Source organism: Dermochelys coriacea, chromosome 5, assembly GCF_009764565.3.
Source record: "Dermochelys coriacea isolate rDerCor1 chromosome 5, rDerCor1.pri.v4, whole genome shotgun sequence".
In the NCBI taxonomy this organism is placed as follows: Eukaryota; Metazoa; Chordata; order Testudines; family Dermochelyidae; genus Dermochelys; species Dermochelys coriacea.
Window position 1 is genome coordinate 90,890,020 of NC_050072.1, and position 23,306 is coordinate 90,913,325.

Sequence of the window (23,306 nt, forward strand, 5' to 3'; positions counted from 1 at the left end):
TAGTTTTGAGAGAAGTGGAACCCAGTTTACAGCCTTCTTGCTTCCTGAAAATTACTTCTTTATATATGAATCCTTCCATCCCCCAGATCAGAACATAATCTACTTTTTATAAAGCCACCTGACAGTTGAAAAAGTGTAAACTGTTCAAGGAGCAAAGCTACCCAAAACCAAACAAACCAGGAAAAGCCATGTATCATTATGTTTCATACATTTAAATTTCAAAGGGTGAGAGAAAAATATCAAACCGTGCAATCCAATGACATTTCACCAGCACTTTGCCAATACCTTTGTGGAGTATCTGTAACTTGTCACACAGTTCTATCATACGACTCAATAAATCCTGCAGGACTTCAAACCTCATTTACAAAGCATATTGGTTAGACCTTGCTCTGTGCTATTGTTCCAAAATGGCTATTGGAAATACTTTTAAACTAAAACATCTAGTTAGCAGCAGGTTTTTTTTAAACTTTAAAAGGTAATACTGTGTCAATGCAGTCACTACTCACATCTTCTGGGGAAGGTCCTATAAAAGCTTTCAGCCCAGTCATTATTGAATATTTAGCCCACATCAGAAAACCTAGGGGCAGTTCAGCATGACCAACAGTTCCTCAGGAAAGGCCCAAGCCATTATGGTGCCATCACTTCATCTCGAAGAGGGGCCTTTCTTCATCCCTACTGCAGGATTTGGGCTCCAGAGAGCCTCCTAAAAAAAAAATAAGGGAAAAAACAGGCAGCTTCTGCTCGTACAATCTTTTCGGGCTGCATTAGCTTGAAGTTGAAGCAAACAAGATGTGGGGCCTAATTCAGAAAAGCAGCCTGCAATGTTGCACATGCAAATAATTGTAGGCGCAATTTCTCAGGCATAAATGCAAAGGCTTTTAGACATCTTGCTACTTGACTGAGCCTGCAAATCAGGTTATTAGACAGCTAGATGCCAAAAAATGCACTCATACAGATGCAGATACAAAATGCAAATATAAAATCAAAGACCCTGAGCAATACCAAGTTTGGAGGCGGGGAGGAGGCTGAAGGAAAATTCCCTACTGTATCTCTAAGATTCCTAAATGAAACATAGAACATTGCTTCTAAAAGGACATTATATTTGCCACTGTGCATGTTCTTATTCTTTGCTAGGCCATATTAGTAACTAAAGTTAGTTAACTAATTATTTCAATTACCTTTCATTTTCCTGTCCCATTGATCTCTATTACCCCTTTTCTCTTATCAGTTCCACCACAGCATTTCACCTTCCTTTAGAAGGGCACACTTCTTGCTTCAAAGTCAAATGCAAGGGCCCTAGACCAATCCCTCTCTTCTGGAATGTGACTACTCTCCATGGCAATGGTGCGGGGATGCAAGGAGGGAGAAGAGTCCAGAGTAAACCTAAATCTCTTGTTACCCATCACAAAACCTCTGTCTGCTGCTCAAGCTTGAATAGCAAGCTGCCATCTGAAGAGCTTCCTGTGTAAAGGAGTATGCTGACTCTAACATGCCCTCTACTTTGGGCAGTATTATGGAGGAAACAAGTTTTGTACATAAGAAGAGAGCTAGGGAAACCAAATTTTACTTTAAGCCAGAGCTATGTCCCCCTTTCTAGGAGATCTTCTTTCTAGCCGTGCATCTAACAATACCTCTGTAGAAGAAAACAGATGCCACACAGATGAGTAGACGAGCAGAGGTTGAGGAGAAAGCTGATGTAATACTGTGGGAAAACGTTACACGACCTTCATGTTTTGAACCATTTTAATCCATTTGGTTTAAGCATAAGAGACTCGAAATAGGGCCCTGTGAAAATCGTGATTTCACGAACTGCTTGGAAATAGGAAAAATTAGCTAATACCACAGTTTTTCCAACAGCTGGGAGGCAGAAGCGGGCATCTGTGCGAGTGATGGTCTGATGCTTGATGTGTCTCATAGCCCATGGCAGCATCATGTCAGAGCAGCAGTTTGGGTGGGGGACTTGGCATCCAGTTTTCTGTGAGGCACAGTAGCCAGCACTGCTGCCTCTTGGAATACACGCTGTGGGCTGCACCGAGTGCGAGACTGGCATGCACGGATGCCTGCTTCCGCCACTCCAGTGTTGAAAATATCGCAGCAGTTAGGGGGGGTGGGGGAAAAGGGGGTACTCAGTGGCCATGCATATACTGCTGGGATCTTGGATCTCCTTCTCATTAGGACCCACTGAGCCAATATCAAATGCTCTCCAGATGCACATACAAATTAGGCATTTCTGAGAGTCTAGTCAGATGAAAAAAATTATTTCACTGGCATTCATGTCTCTGTTATCTTTGTCTGAGAGGGAAATCTGGGCATTGTTCCAGCCATCATGCAGCATACATTAGCTTTCTCATCTGAAAGAGAAATATAGGAGATATTCAATTGCAGCTGTGAGAATGGCCGGCAGTATCATAAGGGATCAAACAAGAAATAAAACTTGAAAACTAAAGTGAACACTGAACGTACACCTGCTAGTGTCTTTTTCCTAAAGGGAAGTCAAAGGTTTGCTTTTGTCTGTTTGCCAGGTCCTTATGATGCAGGTGACAACTGCACTAAAATGAAGCAGTTTCTATTTTCTATTATTTGTAGCATGATCATGCATTCAGCTGTGTCTGTATCAGTTATGTTTCTATCATGGTAAGAAACAACCAAACCCTGATAGAGGAAGCAGGATTCCCAGCTGTCCTTCCTATTCCCATATACTGTACTTATGATACACATAACTCAGATAACTCAAACACACTAGTGGAATGTCTTCCTATATGTCCTAATACACAAAAATTCTTTTTCTTAAAAAGGACATTATTAAGGTTGCAAAATCAAGCACTCAAAAGTTAGAATAGAATCCTGGCATTTCCTATTCTTTTAAGGCTGCCTGTGCAGAATTTGGCTCCCTGGTGCTTATGGATTGTGATATAGTCTTTAAATTACTTGATCATGTACTATTTTTAACAACAGGACCACTTACCCCATTCAGTACACAGGATGGACCTGGCTCTGGGGATGAATAAGGATTGTGCAATGAAGGAGATTTGTCTGTAAAACCCCTGCCTCATTTGTTGCAGAAGTTAAAAGGTGTATACTGATAGAGGCAGGGGATCAGAGGTGATGCACTGGGGGAGCACATGTCCCCCAGATTTTAAATGGGCACTGTTAAGTTTGATAGGCATATATTTTCTTACTGCTCTCCCAAAAATGACATTTTCTGTGATAAACTACCTTCCAAAAAGCTAAAAACAAACAAAACCATACTCTCAAATAATTCTCAGTCCCTCAACTAATCTCCAAAATAAATCTGCAACAATCCTAAAATCATAGCACCTATTTGGGAGCAAAACAACAAGAATCTTCAGGGTGTAGCAGAAGGATAGATTCCCTCTTGCTCTGCTCTTCCTGAATCTCCATCCTTGGAAGCACCTGACTATATCCATTTTTCTGATCACATGAGGAAGCAAGGTTATCACCAGTCTCAGTGTGTGTTGGCTCTCAAGACAGAGCAAGCAGGGAAAGTGGAAAGATGGCATGAGGTTCTCATGTACTCAAATTGCAAACACACACGTGATGCCACAAAGTTACTATGAGTGGCTCATATTACCCAGGGAGAGTTTAAAAACTGCTGTAACTACTTTGGGGTGGCATGGACATTATTACATTTTACAAGAGACTATCCTTTTGAGAAAGGGTGTGTCAAACTGTAGGCCTGCCAACATTTAGAGTGTCCCATAAGTGGTCAGGAATTTAAGCAAACTTTGATTTCTGCCTTGTAACAAAATGAAGAGAGCAATGATACATTGCAGTTTTGCCAGCTATCCAGCCTAGCAGATATAACAGCTTTAGCTTCAAGGTCTCCATCTGTTTTACAGGATGGCAGTGCCCCCTATGGCTCTAGATATGTGGGCTCAATGGTGGCTGATGTTCATCGCACCCTGATGTATGGTGGGATATTCATGTACCCGGCTAACCAGAAGAGTCCTAAGGGAAAGGTAAACTGTTTGTCTTCTGAACTTACTGTACCTAATACCACTTTTTTTCCCAGTGTGTCAGAATGGTTCTAATTTATGCACAATGGCTTAAATATAGCTTTTCTTGAGCTGATTTGGGAGTATATTAAGGGACACTAAGGTCACAGTTTTTACAAATTAGATTTGGCCCAACTCAACAATGGTCCTATCTAACATACTTCTGACTTTTTAGAGTCATCCCACTTATTTTTGTGTTTTTAAACCAATCGTGTTACAAACTATGCACACATCCTTCAGTGGAGCCAACTTTTGATTCACAGTCTCCAATAGGGATTGAACCTGGAACACAGCACTGAACACACAGGCCTCTGCCATTTGACCTAAAAATAGTTTTTTTTACTTGGTAGTGAGGATCAAGCAGTTATAGTAACTGCAGCCAACCACCAGAGCGAAACATCACAATGGCTCCCCTGGGAAAGTATTCAAAATAGTGTAGGACTTAGGACTTGTCTACAAGGTGGAGTGTAATTTGTAAAGCACACTAACTTCTTGCACATTAATTGGTCCTTATAGATTCTGCTGATTCACTTTCATATAGTGCTATTTGAAATAGTACTACATTAAAAAGCACTAGGGAATCTTTAGTGTTGACCACCAATATCTACACAGACCAATTAATGTGCAACACATTAGTGCATTTTAGATATCACACCCCCATAATGCACATTACACCACCATGTAGACAAGGCCTGAGTCTCATGGTACATAGACTGGGTCTAGACAAGGCCTGAGTCTCATGGTACATAGACGGGTCTGCTATACTGACTCCTTGGCCTTGTCCTCACTGAAGAACACTGTGCTACCAGAAATCATGTTTAAATACAGCTGAGCTAGCAAGCACTGTTTCCTTGACCGGTGTGGACAAATATATTTTTGTCCCACAGAATTAGCCAAGCTGTCATCATGATGATTATAATCTATCCAACTATACAAACCACCTTGGGACAGGGGACTAAAAACTCATCTGAAGAGGCCAATCAATAAGTCCTTGTTGAAAAAGAGGAATTGATGAAAGTAGGGAAATAGCTGGGTTCTCACCATGGTGGCACTGCAGGAATCCCCTCATTATGTAATTATTTTGAGGACTGGTTTTTAAGCCATTCCAGGTAATGTGATTCCTGGGGCAGATTTGCTCAGAATGTTTGAGTGTTAAAGGCCTTCTGGCAGGGACTGGCCATTTATTACAGAATTTGTGAGGTGGTCGTGTGTGTGAGAGAACCAGCTTTACAGATTTTCTTTTTCAGGTTAAGTCTTTATATTTGGAAATTATATAAAACAGCTGTGAAGTGAATGAGACAGGAGACCGGAAAAAAAAGGACATCCTGAAGGTACTGACAGGCATATACCGAGAGGCAGCGTACACCATACATTGTGAAATACATATTGTGCTCTAGACCTTTGGGCAAAGGGTATGTGTATGTGGGATCTTCATTTTACATGAACAGCTGTGCCAGATACTATAAAAAATTATGCTAAAACTTTACTTTGTGCTCCTTTTTGGAAGGCAATAGCAGTTTCAAGGTGATTTCATTTCACAGCTTTAGAGAAAGCAAGGAACAAATATGGAATTAAAGGTTTTACACATGTAAATTAGCCTCCTAGTAGCTAATGGCTGACTTGGATTGTGTTGCCATGGAGAGGGAGAGGTGACAATTAGCTCAAGACTTTCATTCAGGAAGTCTGGGTGCACTGTGAAGGTGATGTATTTAGGTGCTGGAACGAAAATTTTGGAGGCACTGTTTTCTCAGTCGGCTTCCAAGATTTCGGTTTTTAATATTGGGGGGCAGGGGAGGTTGCTTTTAATGGCTATACTATAAAAAAAATAAGGGGCTGTCACTTTCAGTTAAGAGTGAAAAGGGCTTGTACTTTGAGGTAAAGGATCACCACCACTTTTTCTAGACTTGTGTTGTCTTCAGCATGTAGGTTTGTACATACTGACCAATTCATCCAAAGTCACAGCTGTTCCAGTTTGAAAGACAGTACCATGGTGACTGTTACCCAGTCATCCTCCTTTACCCCGTGAACATCCCCAATGCATAGGCAGGGTGCTGAGAGAGCAAATATGTGGAGTTATACCTGGGATGGATTTGCTCCATGGATTTTGGAGCTGAAGTGCATGATGGGCATGCGAAATGAACAGGCTAGTATAGCACAAAGGCCACTTCCTACAGGTCAAGATAAAAACAAGAGTGTAGAGTGCTCAATATATCCAATGAGAGTTGATATTTGTCTCTCATATTGAAACAAACAATATCAGCCTATTTGAAGATGCCGTTTTTAAACTGAAAACGTTAACCAAATATTTTTTTGGATCTGATGTTCACAATGCTCTAATGAATTACAAAACATTAATTCATTTAAAGGAGGGAGGCTTGAATGAAGTCAGCTTTTTAACAAAGGCAAGAAGTATGCTTTTGACCTGGACATGGTGGTGAATGAGGACAGACACAGGGATTGATATTAAGCAGCAGACCACAACTTTATTAAACCCAACACAGGGGAGGGGCACTATCTGCCCTGTCACCCAGGCTCTTACTTAACTGCCTGTACGTAGTTCCAGTGTGAGGTTAAAGCTCAACACTCAGGGTAGACTCAGCTTGCTCTTCTGAATCCTACCACCTACCACCCCATCCCCTTGTGAGGGCAACAGAGGGTACCAAAATGGGAGGACTTCAGCCTGTGTAGGACACAAGGTCCCAGTCTATCCCATGAGCAAAAGGCCATCAGCAAATTCTCAGAACCATTCCTTTTAATTACACTAGAAACCAGCCACAAGTTGCAATAAACTAACTTCCCTACCAAATACTACCACAAATTACTAAATCCTATTCCTGTTTAGCCGAACTGTGCCTCCAGGATGCTCTGAGGAAGGCAAAACAAAACCCCCCAAACAGGACTATGCCAATTTGGCCACAATGGGAAGAAAAAATTCCTTTTTAACCCCAAAACAGGTGATGGGTCAGACCTGTAGCATCTGTAAAACACAACTCCTAAACTATGGTTACAGAGGGTGGAGGTGGCAGGGGTTTCTGAAATAGAGCAAAAAGAGGCTCCTCAAGGCCTGGTCTGGCCTGGGATTTAAAATTAATGAAAGGGGAGAGCAAAGGACCAATCAGTTCCCTTCCTCCCCTGGTTGGCTAATGAATGAATAGAGACTCTGGAGGGGGAGGGGCACCCCTGCATTCCCCCAGCTAATGCCTGCTCTCCTTCCCCTCCATCTAGTTTTCCACCTGTTGAGGCGGATGGATGGCATTCTTAAGGTTTACAGTCACAGCAAAGCAGTGACAAACCCCACGTGATTCTGCAGTGACTCCACTGCTGTTTTGTGGCAGGTTTTCTTTTTTGAATTGACCATGCCATAAAGAGAATACAAAGGCCATTGCCCCATGTTACCTGTTAGCTGGACATTGTGTACTTAGAATGGCATTTAAACAAACTTTAAAGATAAGTCAGAAATAAAGTTAATGTTATGTACATTGCTTAAGTGTATGAAATCCCTGGTTTTACTGCAAACAGTGTGATCACAGAAATTATTAGTTTTGGTTGCATTCCATTACACACCTCGATTTCCCCAAAGTACATTATGTTTTTGGGAGGGTGCTTTACATTTGTATAGGCTCAATACCTAACAAGCCTGTAAGATAGGAAAGTATTATTATCTCTAGTTTGCAGATGGAGAGCTGAGGCACAGAAGGAATAGGTGTTTTATCCAAGCAGATCCCTCAAAACCAAGTCCATTAACTGAAACTTGTTAAATCACCAGCCTTTCATTCCCCTTTACATACTGGTTTTTTCAGTGGCGTTGGAACAATTTTTATAGTGGGGGTGCTGAGTGCTATTGAACCAAACTGTAAACCCTGTATATGATGGAGACCACTTCAAGCCAGGGGGTGCTGCCACATCCCCATCCCCCTATTTCCAGCACCCTGGAGTTTTTTGACATGACCCAAATGTATTTGCTTTCAAACTGGAACATTTTTATGATGATGTCTGAAAATCTAGGCTGAAATTTCTGTTAACATTAATAGGTATTGGGGGCCTAATTCCCCTCACACTAAACTGAAAATACATTTCTAAAATAACCACAGTTACCTGGAAAAATTGAGTTACTGTCTGCATGAACTCCGCCCACTGTAACAGGTTTAGCCACAGTTGTGCAGTGCTGCAATCAACTCCTGAAACTTGAGAATGTCAGCATCAGGTTTCAGACTCCAAAATATCCTAAGCAAATAAAACTGTCCAAGCTTCAAGATAACAAACAAGGCCTGTGGGAAGGTGTCACCTTTGCTAGTTTAACCACTTCACTGCAGCATGCAGCCTCAAGAACCCGGTTAGTCAGGCAAAACCTATTGCCAGTGCTGTCCCACCTACTGTATACCTGAGCTCTGAAATGCTAAAATTCCACTGGAATATTGATACTTCAGTGCAATGTCACTGCATTCTTCTACATCTTCTGCAGAAGCTGCAATGGAAGCCAGAAGAGAAAGTTTTAAAAATCTCACAATGGGAGATGGGAACATGAATATGATGCTTATAGTGGCGATGTTATTGTTAAAGAAACCCTGAAAGAAGGTTGAATAAAGATAGGCTGTAAAAGAGACAGAGTTGAAGAACACTGTGGTTAAAACACTGGCAGATGGTCTTCACCAGAGCTCCCATCATTGCTAACCCCAGTGGAACTGTGGTAGATTCTCTAATGGGAGATTTACAGAAACTTGCCAAGATCACAAAGGGAAGGTCAACAGTTTTAAGTTCTGAGAAGTGCTTTGTTGTTATTTCTCCCAAAACAGTCCTGTGTTTTGTCTTTTCTTACAGCTCCGGCTCCTTTATGAGTGCAACCCCATGGCTTTTATCATTGAGCAGGCAGGTGGAATGGCTACCACAGGGACTGAGCCAGTGCTGGATGTAAAGCCTGAGTCTATTCACCAGCGAGTCCCATTGATTCTTGGTTCTCCGGATGATGTGCAGGAATACCTCGCTTGTGTGCAGAAACACCAGAAAAGCAGCTAATGGCATTCACACACCAGATGTTCCTCCCGCACCTGTTACATTACTTTCCAGAAAGAGAAGTAATCAGAAGACTTTGGTTTCTGGGATTTTAGTTCCCCCTTTCACTGACAAATAGAAATAGTGAAGACTGTTCCTAAAGATTTTAATTTCCCTGGAATACAAGTGCAAAAATTCTTTAGTCTCAATTTCTGTAATATAAGAGTAAAAGCAAAGTCCTAATTTTAAGACTAACAGTAGCTACTTGCTTACTAACAGGTTTCAGAGTAGTCTCTAAGGTGCCACAAGTACTCCTTTTCTACTTGCTTAATACTAACAAAGGAAGTGAATTGTTTGGGTTACATTGTATTTGATCTGAAGTGAGATGTCTGATAATGCAGTGGCTGGCATTCTTTGAGACAAAGCATTTTTATGTCAACATTCAAGACTTCATTTAGAGATGGCGTATCTGTATTTTCTGTTGGAGGTTTCGTTGCAGACAATTATTATTTTGTCAGTCCTCATACTACCACTAGTCTTGTGATCTGAGTGTGTTTATGTTCCAAATAATATTTGCCTTGGGTAATTATTAAATATTAAAATTGAATTGTCTTTCCTTGGGAATGGAAGAATGCTTGATATGGTGCTTGAAATCATTTCCACTTCCCTTCTGTCCAGAGTCCCATGTAATTTCACACAAGCTATTACCACACAGCAAATGCAACATCTCAACTCTCCTTCTTTATGAAAGATTTCTCATGTCAGACTTATACTTACTTTTACCCCTCCAGCCATACCTGGTGTGGTCTTTATCTACCCAGCTAATTCTAGTACATCCATCACCTTGATATCCAGGTGCCCGTCTCATGTGTATCAACGTAAATTATTTCCTCGCACATGTATTATCATGACACTGAGAGTACTACATTTCATCTTAAGATTCTGGATCTACTTTTTTCTTCTCATCCCTCATTTTGACTTTTTGTTCACATTTAGACCATTGCAAGTTGAGAATTATACTCAACAAGTGAGTTCACTTACATGTGCATGAGCAAAGTAAATGTAATACCTCCATTTGTAACATGGCATGTGCTATTCAAAACACCACATTACTCTTAAATAGAGAGCCCTGCATGGATACAAAATTTGTATCCACATCTGATCTGTGATCCACAAAAATGATCGGTGGATCCAACATGGGTTTAGTTCCAGTGGCGCTGGAACACCTTTTGGAGTGGGGATGATGAGCTGCATTCCCCTCACTGCTCCCTAGAGCTGGGGCCAGGAGTAGGACCACGGCTCTGGGAGAGACGTCGACAGGGGTAAGGCATCCAGGATCATGCATCCAGGGCCAGCAGCCAGGTGAGACCCTGGAGACGACAGTGGAGCCCCTGGGCTCCTGGTGGCTGGGACCCCTGCATGGTGCTGGTGGCCAGGATGCCGTGGCTGAGTGGGACCCTGGGCCGGCAGCGAGCCCCCAAACAGGTAGCAGGGCTGGCAGCTGGGACCCCGGGCGGTAGGGGCATGGGGCCAGTGGCTTGGACCCTGGTCACAAAACCTGGGGGTGCTGCAGCACCCCCCACACTCCTCCTACTTCCCACACCTATGTTTATTTCACAGACTCAACTAATAAGCAGCTATCAGCCCTAGCTCATCTACTGCTCAATTACTTTAAAGTGCAGTATCACCCTACAACACAAAAATCCAGAGGACAGCAGCTATAGATGCCTCCCTCCTGCATTCCAGATGAGAACAGTTACTGAGGCAGGATTCATCCTTTTTGCCTCAGTCCTAAACAAGCTATGCACATGTGTGCAGTGGGTATCTTCTATTCAACATGAAGGGAGACAGTTATTAAAACTGCCTGTGATTGTTGATGGTGATACTATGCCTCTATGAGCTGCAATTTTCAGATCCTCAGATCTCAGCCAAATCAAAAGGTATTTTCATCAGGACATTGAAAGGTCTCTCTCCATCTTATGGACCATTTCAATACCAAATTTGAATTTTCTATTGCCACACACTTCAGCACTGGGACTGTTTGAAAAAAGTTACAAAAATGTTTTCTAATGGGAAAAGTATTATTTTGGGTCTGGCCTTTTTTCTCAGAAATGGCTTAACTGTGTTCAAAGTTCTATGATAAAATTTCCCTTTGGCTAGAATCTAGGGCTTGAAAAATGAGATTTAGAATGGAAATGTTTAAACCACTTTAATTACGTACGCCACTGTCTCTTCAGCTAGAAGTGCAATTGATCCTCTTTATAACTGTAACCTTGAGAGCTATACTATATTCAACAAAAGTAGAGGAGAGAAGGGGTCTGTAGAAAACAGACACATTCACATCCCTAGTCTTACCACATTTCAGGACTGTTACCTTGTTACTGCTGCAGCTGAAAGCTGCATTTTAAAACAAAAGACTCCACTCTGTCCCCCTCGCCCCATTTTTTTTAATGCCATTGAGTCTTCTTCTACTATTGCAGTGGAAAACACCATGTACTTGGTTGCTCCAACATATCTTCCTTATCTGCCTACCCCCCTCCTCACCACCAACCCTGGAGCACCCTAAGCAGAGTTTAATTCTATGAGATATAAGAGGGGCAAGTAGCCAGAGAGAACTGAGAAATTGCCATGACAGCATTAAGGTTATAACCAAGGCGGCCTTAAGGTGAAGCATATTAGATTTATAATGTAATTATACACTAATTTAAAACATTGTTATTCAATAATCTCATCAGACAAATTAGCTTCCATTTCCAGCAAGCACTGATTTATGTAAAAAGCTCTATTCAGTCGTTGCACTGGAACATCTAGCTGTCTTCTTCGCCTGCTGAATTATTCTCTTGCAGTTTTAAAAAATAAAATTAAACAAAAGACACAAAAACAAAAGGCTAGTTTACACACAGTTTTTGTACTGATTTAACTATATTGGGTTAGAAATCAATATAATATCACAGTACAGCCTGCTAGTGCAAATTCAATTATACCAGTATACAGGTGCTTGTATTGATATACCCAAATAAACTCTACTGATATAAGCACCTTCATACCAGTATAACTTAATTCATACTTGGGGTTGCACTGATTTACCAATATAGTTAAATTGTTACAAAAACTGTGTAGATCACATCTTAACTTCTCTAAATTCTTTGCCACATACCATATTCATGCTACCAGCCTCTTCTACTGGAGGATCCAATGCTGGACAATGGTCTTATAAGCTCTTAACTTCCAGTCTTGTAGCAATTATTAGGTGATAAAGCCCACAATTTGTGGATTATTGTTTAACTGGTAACTGACAGAGATTGAGACCTTGTCTGTATTTGGGATTTGCCCCAATTCAACAACTGGTAGCTGCACTAATGTAAATCCCATGTGTAGATAAAAAAAACCAAACCTCTGATTTTCACTGGTGTAAATTCTTGCTTTCCTTGTCTACATTTGGGATTTGAACTAGTGCAGCTACTCTCTCTCTAGTTTTTATATGTTCCTTGTTACTCTAGTACTTAGCACTTCACCGTCTTTAATATGTCTGTCATCACAACATCCCAATAGATAGGGAAGTGTTGTTATCCCTATTTTGGGGAACTGAGATTAAAAACTGAGATTGAACTGAGATTAAAAATTAGAAACTAAGCCTTGGAGGCCAGTTGTTAGCACCCTTATTACTGAACTCTCCTTCCTCTACATTGGTGATTGGCCATCAGTTGCTGGAATCAGAGCAGATTCCCAATGCAGACAAAGCTTCAACTGGTGAAATTGTTCTGAGGTAGATTCAAAAAGTAAAAAATACTGGCTGATTAGGTTATGCCACATGCATAGATCCCAGAGACAGAAAAACTAAAGGACTTGTAAATAGGCTATTTCTGAAGCATGGGCACACGAGACCAAGAGAATTATCAGTGACAATAAGGGGACCTAGGGATAAGCTGAGGGGTATGGCCATACCGTGTCCTCACTGCTGCAGGGGACAGGATGGAAGGAGGAGTGTGCAGATTTGGGATGCAGGAGCAACATGGATCCATTCTTTACTCTCGCAGGAATCTCCTCTAACCCATGACCTGGGAGACAAGATCCTTCTTAAACCACTGGGTATGTAGGTAAACAACATGCCAAATTTGAGTCTGGAATTGAAAGTATCCCTTTCTAACAAAATATAAATTCAGACGTTGTCCTGAGAGTTATTTTGAGAGAACACAAACCATGCACTCTGAGACTATGTCTACAGTGCTGCAGTCGAGCTGCTGTAGAGCCGTATCGTAGAGGCTTTCTACACTGCTAGGTGTTTTTCCATCAATGTAGTAAATCCACCTCTCCAAGCATTGGTATCTAGGTCAGTGGAAGAACTCTTTTGTTGACCTTGCAGTGTCTACACCAGAGGTTAGGTCAGCTTAACTACATCACCCACGGGGTGAATTTTTCACATCCCTGAGCAATTTAGCTAGGTCAATTTAAAATTTAAGGGTAGATCAGGTCTGAGAATGCAGATAGTCTGTGTTGCATGTAACTCCACAAGAGTCCTGATATCACTGGGCCACAACCTCTTATCCATGGCTGGTTGCCAGGGTGTGAGAGTGCATGCAGACAGCTGAAGAAACTATAAAGATATGGTCTTTATAAATAAAGAGTCAGAGAGACCACATTTAGCAATTGAAACCCAATCAAATAGGGACATGCAGCCTTATTCAAAGCTGCCAGGAGAAAGTGGGAACCCATTTGTTATATACAGTAAACACTTTTTTTTTCTGATCATATTTGTTAGCTCTGTCCATTTGGCACTGTCAAGCGATCAAGCTTTTTCAGCAAACAGAAGCATTGTATTCCAGCTCACCCACCTATCAACATGACACAATAGGTAAAGCTTTGACACTTGCAACTACCAGCTTCAAGTAACAAACTCAGAAAATGTCTACAGTAAAGACATTTACTTGAAGACGCACTTGTATATTTATCCCTATTGCTATATTTCTTTGTCCTTTTAAATTTAACATATTTAGAAAACAGAGTCCAGCTGCAACAAATATCTGCTATGGTTTTGGGAACAACATGCAAACATCGAGATTTGTTATATTGTAGCTGTAATCTGATGTGTGATTTGTTTGTTTTTTTAAGCTGCTTTTTTACTGTTGTCCAACTTAATTCAAAGAGAGAATTTCACTACATGTTAGAACCTATTTCAGAAGTAAAACAAGAAAACTATTTGAACCCTTTGATATCTGAGAATCTGAAAATACCCCTGGTTAAGCAAAAGAGAGCAAATTTCTCCAAGTGGATAAGACTTCTCCAGCAAGGGAAGGATTGTTTTGTGGCTAAATCACAGGACTAGAAATCAGAAGATGTGGTTTCTATTTGAGAAACATGAGATTCTCAGACAATTTTGCTGCCAGAAACCTTCACAGTCTATTCACACACTGCTGCCGTTTATCCCAGCTCTGCAGAAAACTGTCTTCAGCTGAACAACAGCAGTAGCAGAGAACAAACATTACTATCTATCAGCCTATTCATTTCAGTGAGCCGTTAAAGTCAAAGCCTAGTTGGAAGCATTTAAATGCTGGCATTATTACTCAAATGTAATCATGTTAGGATTTGAAGAAAAAACTGAAGTGGAGGCACATTTTAGAACATTGGGTTTAGAAATATACCTTGATGCAACCCCACTGAACCCCACAACCCCGGGCTGTGTTACATTTTTCATTGATTTCCCTGGGGATAGCCATGGCCAGATAGCCAGCAATGGACTCCAGGGAACGTCTATATTGCATTATAAACCCTAGGCTTGTGGACTCGGTGTTTACAAGCCTGCACTTGAACATCCACACTGCGTTGTAAACCTGGGTATATGATTGCTGGATCTGGGTCTCAAAGCCATGCTAACACATCCATACTGCACTATCCTAGAGTCCGGGTTTTGCGTGCTTGCTGACCCGAGTTAGACGGATTTCTGTGTGGCTGGAAGTGGGGCTTGGGCTCAAGCCTGAGTCAGAGCCTTGCTTAGTGTACGGTGTAGACATACCAGAGGCCATAGCTAAAATAGAGCCACAGGATGTCAATGCAAATAATTCTGGCATCCCACAGAGCCCCAAGGATTTGTCAGATTTCAAGGCAAGAACCACAGCATTTTCCACAGGATGGGGGAAACTCTTGTCCCCTTACCTGATAATGAGGGGGATCTGCAAAAGGCAAATCTACTTTGGGGAAATGTTCTAACTGGTTTCAAAACTGGTTCAGCTAAACCAATTAGACCCATAATGTTTACCTGTTTTAAGGAAATCTGGTTTCAGTAAAAACAGATCAGGCTACCTTAAACCAGGTCTGTTATGGTCCTGTAGAGACGCCCAGGAAGATTTCCTCCCTCCGAGACCTCCTGCTATGGGACTTCTCCCAGAGAAGGGGACAATCTGGCCCAAATTTAGCAAAGTTTTGTTTCATATTTCTTTTGAGGTAAGACTGTTTCCTGGAACTCTTTTGCTAGCTCTGCCTATTCGGCACAATTTGTCAAAATGATTAATAAACATAACGAGTGTGTGAACAGGCTCAAACTAGATGGAGTCCATGAAAATTCAAGTCTACACAATATTAAGTGAAGCTAAACCTAAATGTTCTTGTCAGCTCCTTGCAGCTCACCAGTGGAACAGTTTATCACTTGAACAGAAGGCTCTTTGGTGGAGATAAAATACCCACTCAATTACTCATTCAGTTATGTGCTTGTTTGGGGAAGAATGCACTCAGCAGGCCTAATCCCATCCCAGGGTAGGATTGTGTGTGTCTCACCGATTCATTGTTAAACTCAAATGAACTGTCAGCACATGCCCTGGAAAGAGAGAAGTCAGTTTACCTCATACTAAAATGGAGGTCCTGGTTGCTCTGTATGTCACGTTTTAAAAAAAACTAACTCCAGGATGAACACTAACATGCTCCATTCACCTTGCGCACCTAGTTTAGAGTCATTCTATCAACATTTTGCCCTTTTGATTCTTTGGTTTCCTGTTTTGTTCCTGCCTTGACTGTTTCCTTTGCCTTTTAACCTGCCACTATTTGCTACCTCAACATAAGAGAGAATTGCTAAAATGAAAATACAGCAGAAATGTTAAATGAAAGGAAATGGGCCACTTTGCAAACTAGATTTTACATAAAATTGAAACTAGTAGAAGAGAGGAAGTTAGCAGTTTTTAGGTAAAAATCCTATTAAAGTGATACTTTTAAAAGAACCTAGTAGCCTGCTGTGTGACCGGCAGCAAATTGCTTTACATCTTTGTGCCTGTTTCTCCTCCTACCCTGTGTCTGGCTTGTCTGTTTTGATTGCAGACTCTGATGCAGGTACTCTCTCCCTGTTTGTACAGTACCTAGCACAATGTGGATCTAATCTCAGTTGAGACAAATGCTAAATCATAACTCCTACTGAAGTGCTTTGGAGTTGCCTGTCTGCACCTTAGGGAACAATCAGAACTTCTTTTGAAATACAGTGCCATCTCTCATGAGAAATGTGGTCTAATGATCTGTAAATACAACTCAAGAGGCAGGAAACAAAGGTTCCCTCAAGCCTTGTCTACACTAGAAAATTAGATCAGTTTAACTACGTTGGTTGGGGTGTGAAAAATCCACACCCCTAAGCAGTGTAGTTAAGCCTACCTAAATCCCTATTTAGGTAGCACTAGGTGGACAGAAGTATTCTGCTGTCTACCTTGCTACTGCTCTTGGAAAAGTGGATCACCTATGCCAATAGGAGAATCCCTCCCAACAGCATAGGTAGCATCTCCACTGAAACGCTGCAGCAATACAACTGTGCCACTGAAACATTTTAAGTGTAGACAAGCCCTGATTTTCTGTAGGACCATGGGAAATCACATGACTTCTCTGCTTCAGTTTGCCCTGTTTAGCTATATTGCAGGTTGTTATGAGCTCTAATTAATGTATACACATTGTTTTCAAGATGCAAAGAACAATAGAGAGCTCGTTATCAGCTGATTATCTCCTGCAAAATTAGTAGCACTGTCATACCTGTAGCTTGGAAGACTTACCACCTGTACCAAGAGCACCTCTCAACCAACATTGTGCACTTGTGCTGGAAGAGCAATTTGTGATGTTACTTAAGCACAGTCTGAAACAATTCAACATAGGAACAGCAGGAATGCATAAAGGAAACTCAGACAGGAACTGTAGTTATAATAATTGCATTTCTGTAATAAATTTTGGTAGAACCCTTTACCTGTGCTGCCCAGAAGTTGTTCCAACACAGGCAGTATCATTCTAAAAGCTATCTCCATTGAAAGTCTTTTTTTCAGAAATCCCTTATAACTGAAAGTAATGCCTACTAAAAGATTTAAAGAGTTCATCATCTAGATTTGTCAATTTGCTTTCAATCTTGTGACTAAAACTATCTGACAGAAGCAGCAGCATTTAGAAATCTGCCTTGTGTAATTTAACAATCATTCATGACTCAGCAGCACCTGCCTGTCATTCTGAAGCCACCTGCACTGCATTTAGTTTATGGACTTTAAACATAGCCCAGGGAAGTTCTAGGATTAATAACCAGCTGCAAGGAGAAGAGCTGATGCCCCATTTCAGCATTAAATTACCCAGAGAAAGTCTCAGGTTGTGGTAATTATCAGTGTTCAAAGCCACTGTATTTATTCAAAATGTTTTATTTGTTCCACTGCCCCTCCATTTGAAAACACACAGTATGAATGTTAAAACCATAACATATACAAAAGACTTTATCTACTGCTCCTTAGACAGTCATTCCAGCCACCATGATATGTAAACCAACAACAATTAGAATGGCTCCAAAGCTCACACAATGAAACCACTCTTACCCAGCTAAACTTTGTGTAAGAGCATATGGTAAACCAGCCTCCTCACTGGAAATAGCATATAAATCTAGTGATGGAGAGCCTCAAGACATAGAGTTCATTTCAGATAAGCTTCTGAAAGCCTAGAAGCTTATCTGAATTAGCCATACAGAAAAAGAACTACCCACCAACAGAGCTGGGGACCCGACGTTCCCACATAACTCCGCTCCCCCAAATAGGGCCAGAGATAGACCTTCCTTCCAACACCACTCCCTGAATCAGTCTTACCTAGAGATGTCTTCTAAGAAGGGTGGGGGAGAAGGAGCTCTCCTGCTTCATCTCTCATAGCTGATAAGTTAATACTCTCCAACATTTGTGACCACTGCTTCCCAGTTCAGAATGGGGAGTGGAAAGAGTGCAGTTATGAGCCCTGTGTAGCCAATCCTCATAATACTTGGTGGTGTTCTCAAAACCCCAGGTCCTGCAGCCATTTCATTACTTAAGAATCTCAGTTTCTTTTTTTTTCCCTCTCTCTCTCTCTTTTTGGGGTGGGGGGATGCGTGTGTAAAAAAAGCAGGTTTCTGGACTTCATAGCTGCCAAGAAAAACTTAAAAATATGAACCCCAAATGCTCAAAACCAGCAAGGCAAATGAAAAGAACTCAGTGTTTGTTATTATTTTATAATCTCCTTATTTTTAAGCCAGGCTCATGATTTTTTAGAGCCTGACTCTTGAGGGCCGACAATATACTGTTAAAGCACTCTAAATGGTTACCAAGGAAACAAAGGTTCATGACCCTTAGAAAAGTTAGAGGCCTTTCCCCCCCGCTTATTGATACAGAAAGAACAAATAAAAGATAGTCACTATTGTTGAGAAAACAAATTTCAAATGGCTTCTGCTGGCATTTCTGAACTCATGTGATGTGGTACACCAATCAGTGAGCCAGGGGAAATACCATGTGATTTCCATCATTTGATCAATCCCAGCCTGAAAGTGAAATTTTAATGCTCCAGGAAAAGATTGAAAATATTGACCATAACACAGTAAAATGTATGCTCACATTTGACAGAAAGAAATGTACATGAAAACTGGTTCTTGGAAACTGCTCAATCAAAGAAAAGGCAAATATGAAGCATCTTCTGGTTTAGGAGGCTATTTTGCCTAAACTCGGTTATCACACACCACAAGCCTCAGTCTGCAGTTTTGAGAACTTTGTGTAGCTAATCCACTCCCTTGGTTAGCTATTTCCTAAATAAATCCCTGCTGAAGAGTAGAGGATAAAACATTTATTTTTAACGACAGGTTTCAGAGTAGCAGCGGTGTTAGTCTGTATCCACAAAAAGGAAAGGAGTACTTGTGACACCTTAGAAACTCTAAGTCACAAGTCCATTTATTTTTAAGTGATATTTTAAAGATTTCCACGCACAGGCTAAGAGGCCACATTCAGACTTTACTGAAGCTTAGAGTAATTGAAGGAAAAAGTGGAACAGTGTGGCTCTCTGGTGCACTTTATACATATTTGATAGTCTCCTTTTATAAGTATGAGAGCAAATCTTACTTTAGGCCATGAAAGTCTCTCACAGCAGGGAAACCAGTGCAGTTCTGCTGAGCCAAGAGCTAGGCTTACAGGGACTTTGGCAGTGGGGTCGAAAAAAACAGGGGCAGGAATAGTGGATCTACTTTTTGCCCATCTACTGGCTATTTACCACCACAAAGCAGTTATACATAAACTGCAGCGTTTACCACAGCCCTGAGTTTGCACAGAACAGCTCTCTACTGCCAGGCTGCAGGTAAGGACTCCATATCACTAGTGCCCAAAATTAATTTCCCAGGCTATGCCCTGGTCCAGAATTGGTGCATGGCACAAACCTCATGAAACCTACTAGATGCACCTGAAGCTTGTTCTCTTCCCAAGGAGGCAGGAGGACAGAACAAAAAAATAAGGGCATGTCCCTATGTGAGCAATTAATGTATTCGCTGAAAAAACAAAATTGGCTGTGTAAAAGAAAGCTAGATCTTGATATCCTTTAGTTCACATGACCAAAATCTATTCCGATTAGTCTCTCCACCTGTATCTTTATATAAGTCCTCTGTTTGGAGAGGACTTTTGCAAACTTCATTTTCAGGCCTGTAAGCAAATCTTATCTTTCCACCCACATGCATTCATATTACCATTCATTCATTAACTGAAACCAGCTAAGAAATATCTGGTGCAGGACTCCCCTATTACTGCTCGCTTTCATTGTGTGTAATGCTGTCCTTTCATCTATGTATTTTAGGTACCCCAAGTTTCTTCTTGCAAATGCAGTAAGTGCCAGTGCCTTAAAACAGCTTGTAGCATGTATTACTATTCTCTTCTCCAGAAAGGGAGAGAATGAGTGGGGGATATTGAGACCATTTCTTATTCAGGGATGAAAAGGTCCATAGTGAGCTTTCAGTCTGTTCAAGGAGTCAGTAAAGTGCAGTGGTAACCAGGAAGTAAAATGCAAGCATAGTGACATGATTACTACAGCTGGCTTGATCTGTTAGTATCCAGAAATCACCATAAGTATTAATATTTTAAAAATGATAATCACTGTTATACTTAATATAAATATGCATAATAAAGATGGATAACTATGAATTTATTATGGGGACATTTACTAAATTATTGGAAACAGCATATGCTGTTACTTATATCCACAAGCAGAAGCATTGCCACAGTTCTTTTCTATTGTGGTTACACAACTACCATCTTCAGATTGCTGTGTCTCTGTCTCTGGCCATGTTTGCTTGAGACTCCCTCAGTCCATTTATTCACTAGAAAATAATTAATAAGGAACCACTGGTTAATTACTCACTAGAAAACTGTGCAACATCAAAAAGGGCTTTTGTAAGAAAATTTGTCCCAAATTAGGGTTCAGAGGTTAAGGTTCATGACAAAACTGGATAGCAAGTATTTTGTCATGGTAGCACTTGGGTTTTCTTGGAATGCTTTGAAAGGAGACAAAGTTCAGTGATCACCTAATTTCATCCAGGAGGGAAAAATAAGCTTGTTTATCAGTTTGTAAATGTCAAGTGATGAGCTGGTCAGCATTAGCAAAGAAAAAGCACTAAACTCAGTTCATAAAAGCAACAATAGGTCACGCTGTATTGAGCATGCACAGAAAGGATGAGCAAACATTTCCCACATTTATGTGTAAAGAGAGAGGGAATAGTTAGGATTTTTAGATAAATTGGTTATTGGAGTTTTGAGAGAAGCTGCTTCATGCATGAGAATGGAAGCACTAAATTGTTTTTATGATCTTGCCTAGCCACAAAACATATATAATAGGTCATGTGGCCACTAGCCACAAAAAAATAGTCATTCATAGAGTAGATCACAGAAAGTGGTATTCTTGGGAGATCTTCAGAATAAAGGTCCTATCTACACAGTAACTACCAGAATTCTGAGAAGCCAGGTGCAATATAAATTATCCCCCAATTAAAATTAAAACAGCTCATTCTGGCAACATAGATGGAACTGAGCCAAGAATGCATTCCTGAAACATTGCACAACATTGCCCTTCTGCAGGTCTGTAGCATGATTCAGCCCTGTCTACATTTTATGGCCAAACCATATATTTAAGTGGTATAACTATGTCTCTAGCACTCTGGTTGCTACTGGGAAGACAGGACCTGAACGATATATTTTGCTTATGGACTACAGGACTCTCTTGTTGAAGAAACTTTACCATTACTTAAAAATAATACAACACATAACAAATACAACAAATTCAACTCTCATTAGCAATATGGAGCTACAAAAAATGTTGACTAACACTGAAATATTTCAAAATGTGTCTTGTGACTAAAGCTTTTACTTACACATAAACAGGAAACACATCAGGAGCTTTTTTTGCATAAAATGCTTGTTTGCTCAATCCAGCAGGGGACAAGTGATAAGAGACTGAACAGTTCCCGACCACCAACTATATCCCACTCAAAAAGAAAAGGAGTACTTGTGGCACCTTAGAGACTAACAAATTTATTTGAGATCATAGTTTAACACTTTAAACGAGTGCTTCCAAAGAGTCTTTTCATTTACTTTATAAATTAGGGGATTATAAGGGAATCATATTATTGGATTTAACACATTTAGGGCACGTCTACACTAGCGAGTTTACAGTGGCACAGCTGTACTGGTGCAGCTGAACTGCTGTAAGATTGCTCATGTAGCCACTGTATGCTGACAGGAGAGAACTCTCCCATCAACATAATAAAACCACCTCCATGAGCCGCAGTAGCTACGTTGGCACGAGACGCTCTCCTGCTAACATAGTGCTGTCCACACCAGCGCTTCTATCGATGTAACTTTTGCCGCTCGGGGGATGTTTTTTCACACCCTGAGTGACATAAGTTATGCTGACAGAAGTGGTAGCATAGACAGGTCTTAAAACGTTGCGTCAGTGGAGCTGCATAGCACTTTAATGAAGATGGTCTTAGGTCTAAACCTACAGATGAGAGCTCTCCGTCTCCATACAGCTCCATAAGAGGTAGTAGCTCTGTCAGTGGGAGAAGCTGTCCCGCCAACATAGTGTTGTCTTCATGGGCGGGTTAGGTCAGTATAACTACATCGCTCAGGGATGTGGATTTTTCTGGCCCCCTGAGTGACGTAGTTACACTGAGATAGGTCTGTAGTGGAGACCAAATCTTACTGACATTTAGCAGCTGTATAACTGCTATTAAAATCTCTATCAGCATGTTTAAATACAAATTACACATACATGATACAGTTTAAATGCTAAAATTAAGACACATTGCTGAAGTTGTTATTGGACATGTTTATTTCAATGGTTAGAATTACCCACTTGGCTGGCCATATTCCTGACACGGTGGTATTCCATCCATATGAAAGGATGTCTCACTGGATTAGAGTGCGCAATTTTAAATGTATAAAAAACCTGGATTATCAATTCTGAGCACCTTCCCTCCCTCCTCTTTGACAGTCATTCTGCTCCTCCCTCCCCCCGCCACACACACACACACACACACACACACACACTTCTGAAGAAATTGTTTCCTTCCTTCTGACCAGAGTGAAATCCTAGTTTTGAAACCAGACTGTTTATATTAATCTTGGTGTTTCTGGTCAACAAACCTCTTCCCCTCCCACAACATTTTACAGCAATTCAAGTCCTAGTTGCGTTTGTGGTGGGCCCCCAGTGCACTGAATCAAGGCATATCCTCTCTATTCACTTGTAAATCCAGATTGTCTCCCAACCTCTATGTTGCCTGATCTGGTACACTCTCAGACTTGGAAGACTCTAGACAAAATTAAACTCTCAGCATTGCCAGCATTGCCAGCGTCAACTGTACAAAAGTTGTGTCAGCCCCGCTTCCCCCAAAAAATATTAAGACTGTGTTAAAACTTTTGGAATTTTCAAAAAGTTAGGGGGGGTCTTTTTGTCTTCTGGGTTTTGAGCCTGTAGGGCTCATGTTTTCTACAACTGAAAGGGTCAAACATTCAGGGTTTTTTTTCTTTAAATGAAAGCTGA

At 40.9% G+C, this 23,306-nt stretch overlaps 1 protein-coding gene and 1 long non-coding RNA gene across 2 annotated transcripts in view; one reads left to right on the plus strand and one right to left on the minus strand.

The window, feature by feature from the left end:
• LOC119856419 (fructose-1,6-bisphosphatase isozyme 2) overlaps window positions 1-9,304 on the plus strand; it is a 30,295-nt gene extending 20,991 nt beyond the window's left edge. Inside the window, exons 6-7 of the mRNA XM_038403921.2 lie at window positions 3,861-3,980; window positions 8,835-9,304. Coding sequence (XP_038259849.1) covers window positions 3,861-3,980; window positions 8,835-9,029 — 315 coding nt within the window. The 3' untranslated portion in view covers window positions 9,030-9,304. The remainder of the gene's footprint in view (window positions 1-3,860; window positions 3,981-8,834) is intronic.
• On the minus strand, window positions 1,924-18,640 carry LOC119856423. Its single transcript, XR_006281582.1, has 3 exons — window positions 18,080-18,640; window positions 17,209-17,310; window positions 1,924-2,351 (listed from the first exon to the last, which is right to left on the minus strand). It is a non-coding gene; the product is annotated as an uncharacterized LOC119856423 (long non-coding RNA).
• Between the last annotated feature and the right edge of the window lie 4,666 nt (window positions 18,641-23,306).